This window comes from Chanos chanos, chromosome 6 (genome assembly GCF_902362185.1).
Source record: "Chanos chanos chromosome 6, fChaCha1.1, whole genome shotgun sequence".
In the NCBI taxonomy this organism is placed as follows: domain Eukaryota; kingdom Metazoa; phylum Chordata; class Actinopteri; order Gonorynchiformes; family Chanidae; genus Chanos; species Chanos chanos.
Window position 1 is genome coordinate 616,073 of NC_044500.1, and position 3,928 is coordinate 620,000.

At 43.7% G+C, this 3,928-nt stretch overlaps 1 protein-coding gene across 1 annotated transcript in view; it reads left to right on the forward strand.

Annotated features, from left to right (window-relative positions):
* Positions 1–1,495: 1,495 nt before the first annotated feature.
* The window catches only part of pdgfd (platelet derived growth factor d), a 51,611-nt gene continuing 49,178 nt past the window's right edge, over positions 1,496–3,928 (forward strand). The window contains exons 1-2 of the mRNA XM_030776661.1: positions 1,496–1,555; positions 2,442–2,508. Coding sequence (XP_030632521.1) covers positions 1,496–1,555; positions 2,442–2,508 — 127 coding nt within the window. The remainder of the gene's footprint in view (positions 1,556–2,441; positions 2,509–3,928) is intronic.

Genomic DNA, 3,928 nt, shown 5'->3' on the forward strand with positions numbered 1-3,928 from the left:
ATCAGCATCATAATCATGTTGAATTCCCAGAGAAGCTGATTGAAAATTTCAAAACTGAAGACTTCTCCCTGGGAAAACAAGTTCTACTGTGCATTGAAAATCTGTTTCTAACCTGAAATGTCGCAGAATTCTCAATGGAAGCACAAAATATCTGCCCATGGGCTGGTGCTGCTTGTCTGCAAACTGAGCTGATTGAGCTCCAAGAGAACCTTGCTTTGCAGGAAGCTTCACTGTGACGCTGTCACTCTCTGGACTAAGATGGTTACTGCAGCCAGTGCTCTCCTGCAGAAAATGGCCCTTCAAATTCTTACCATGTTTCCCTTAACGTACTGTTGTGAATCAGCATTTTCAACTGTGAATATACCACAGCAGACTCACTAATGAACACTTACATCTGTGTCTGGCCCTAACACCTTCTGTGCCTCTGCCTGGCCCTAACACCTTTTGGGCCCAAGTTTAAACAGCTGCTTGCAGAAAAAAAGATGTTACTTCTCCCATTAAAACTACAACACTTTTTGTACTTAGTTTTGGGGGTTTTTGGGACTTTGCTTGATTCACCTGCCTTTCTCTGGACCTTCGACTCAGCGGAAGTTTTGTAGGTGGATGCTCTTAGGTATTTGAGGACCCCTGCAGTGTGGTATATACTACAGCATGGGCTGCACAGTGTCTTCATAATAAGAGACTCCATGTTTCACTGGTCGTGTGTCAACAGGATTATTTATCTGTATTACATTGGCCCATCAACTTTATTCCAGCAGGTTCCACACAAACATTATCATTCCTAATACTTCACTTTAATGTTAGTTTAATGTTACTGACTGTGAAAAACATAGACTGACAACCATTTGCCACTACATAAAAATGTTACCAGGAGAAACTAAAAGTGATTTTTTTTTTAGCTGCAGGACCTGTAAGTGTTTACACATGGACATACACACACTCATAAAACATCTCATCTCACCTCGTAATGTGCATCTTGCCTCTTTAGTGTTTGATTGTTTATGTCTGTTGTATGTAACTGATCATTTCTGCACAGACAGTTGAGAATAAACAAAAACACACACTCTCTCACACACACAGAGAGAGAGAGAGAGAGAGAGAGAGAGATATTCCTTGGTAAACACAGTCTCCAGAAAAGCACTTTCTGATACGAGAGAGAACATTAATGCATTCCTGGGTGTGATCAGCAATATGCCTGGTTTGTTCATTTAAAGACAGAATATGATTTATAGTAATGTTATAATGAGAACTCGGCAATGATTGTCAGCACAAAACACGATTCGTACCTGGAGGGACACATTACTTTCCACATAACATACACTCTCTCTCTCACCACACCTATTCGAATGACGATTTTCAAACTTGCTGACAAGACCATTTACTTTCTCACACACGCGCGCGCGCGCGCGCACTTTCTTTTGCTCGGCGCAGGCTGTGCATCTAGTGTGTGTGTTTGTATGAACGGGTGCCTTAAAATGTCTGGTAAAAATCGGAAATGACGAAATTCCTACAGGTGGTTGTCACGCGTCTGAACCTTAATACATTTGACGTCCATGTACGCTGACCTACCGTAAGGACCTGTCCCTGCTGACTGGACTTTTAAAATTAAAATCTTAAACAACACGCTGTGACTTCTCTGCCATATGCGCCTGCCCAAACCTTCCACGACTTCTGACCATTAAATTCATGTCAAACATCACCACAGACACGCTCCTGCTTTGAGGAGTGGTTCCCTTTCTTTTGTCTGGTATGTGAAATCAGGTTTCCTCTACATTTTTTAAAGTCCTCCGGGCGTATTTCCTCGTCTGACAATGGAGGGGGCTGAGGACACCCTCCTCCCGCTGTTTCTCGAGTGCTCATTCCGATCAACAACAGCAAAAGTGTGCTACGCAACTTTCCTCCGGTTTCTCACTTTGGATTCCCAATTGAGAAAAGCGTGCGTGTACATCGTGGAACACTTTTGAACGTTATCCCCCGAGAACTACTTAAATTTCATCACCTTTCTTAAATGTTTAAAGAACGCTAAGCATTTTGTTGGAATTACATATTTGGGAACCGCATGAGATAAAAGACGATAAATCGACGGCGAGTCAAAGGTCTGAATTCTTCACCTTGGCCTTGAAAGGGGGTATATGAACCTGCGTCCCTCTCTCTGTCTCCAATGGTTTTCAAGTTTCTTGATTCCAGGGACGGCTGGGTGACTTCATGTCTGGGTGCCGCAGATGAAGTATGTGAGTGAGAAATAAATTAGGACAGAGGATACCTTCATTTGGACTGGGAGCGAACTGAGAGACAATAAAACCACGATAAAAGACAGCTTGGCTCACTGTTCGACACAGCTGGAAGATTCCATGTGGATTTTAAGAAAGCAGAGAGTGCACCGGACACCGTTGACAATGCAGCTCGCGTTGCTTTTTATGCTCGCTCTTTCTGGCTGCGAGTATGGTGGCACCAAAGCCCAGGTAGTGTCCGCCAGAGCTCTCCGATCCTCCAACTTCAGACGCGATGGTGAGTTAGCGTTGCGAAATCTGTATGGAGTGTTTGTGTGTGTGTGTGTGCGTGAGAGAGAGAGAGAGAGAGAAAGAAAGAGAGACTTCATTGAATTCTCAAACTTCTGAAGGTCTTTGTCTCTGGGGCTGTTGGGTGTTTTTTAAGTTACGTTTGGAGACTCCAGTTGGACGGCAATTCTTGGGCTGTTGAAACAGGGCGCGTGAACTTCCCGTATGAGGGACAAGTCGCGGAATATTTTACTTAATCTTTCGACCGTGTTGCTTCGTCACCCGGGGTCATGTGGTACGGTGTAGCTACATTGCATATTGCATGTAAGCTATTTTTTTTACCCCAAAAAAGCAGTGGTAGTGTGTGAAACCATGGTTACAAAAGCACTAATTTAAAATATTTAATCATACCAGATTCTCAGATCTTCTGACCGTCTTTGTATCCATAAAAATTAGCGGTTTTTGTTTGCACGGGAGAAACACGGATACTGCTCTGTAGTGCAACAAGTCCTTCAGTCTCTCACACTTGTCGCTATGTGTCAGGACAAGTCAGAGCGGTTTTGCACCTAGGCAAGTCTGTCCGATTACAAACCTGCCGGTTATATCGCGCTGTGATCATAATTTAAATCGTTCCTGGCAGAGTAAGCGATTCACTGACGGTAAATCTTTTGAGTGTTCGGGGTGTTGCCTCTCCATTTCTCTTCATTGAGCAAGTATTCTGCTCAGTGGAATTCTGAGGAAGTGTTTGGAAATCTCAGAGTTTGCTCGCGACTGCACTACATAAGTGGTACGCACACAACTAACCAATATGGATGAATTAGAATAGATAGATAGATCAGTGGTATTGGCACACAGTTTCTCTTCAAAAACGAGAGTATGTAGAAATTAGAGGGTACAGTTTTGCGTGTCATTTGGTTGAAATGAGGTCCTGTGGTAATGCAGGTTTTGGGGTTTTTATGACGTGCTGTGTAATGACGAATGATTGACAGGACAGAAATACATAATCAGCATAAGTCTGTGCTGTGACCGGCTGGTCTGTAATTTGTCTGTTGCACTGGGGCATCTGGTCTGTAATTTGTCTGTTGCACTGGGGCATCTGGTCTGTAATTTGTCTGTTGCACTGGGGCATCTGGTGTGTAATATGTCTGTTGTGTTGGTGCAGCTGGTGTGTAATATGTCTGTTGTGTTGGTGCAGCTGGTGTGTAATATGTCTGTTGTGTTGGTGCAGCTGGTCTGTAATTTGTCTGTCGTGTTGGTGCAGCTGGTCTGTAATCTGTCTGTCGTGTTGGTGCAGCTGGTCTGTAATCTGTCTGTTGTGTTGGTGCAGCTGGTCTGTAATCTGTCTGTCGTGTTGGTGCAGCTGGTCTGTAATCTGTCTGTCGTGTTAGTGCAGTTGTTAAGTGTTGTGTATAAAGAATCATGTGCTAGGC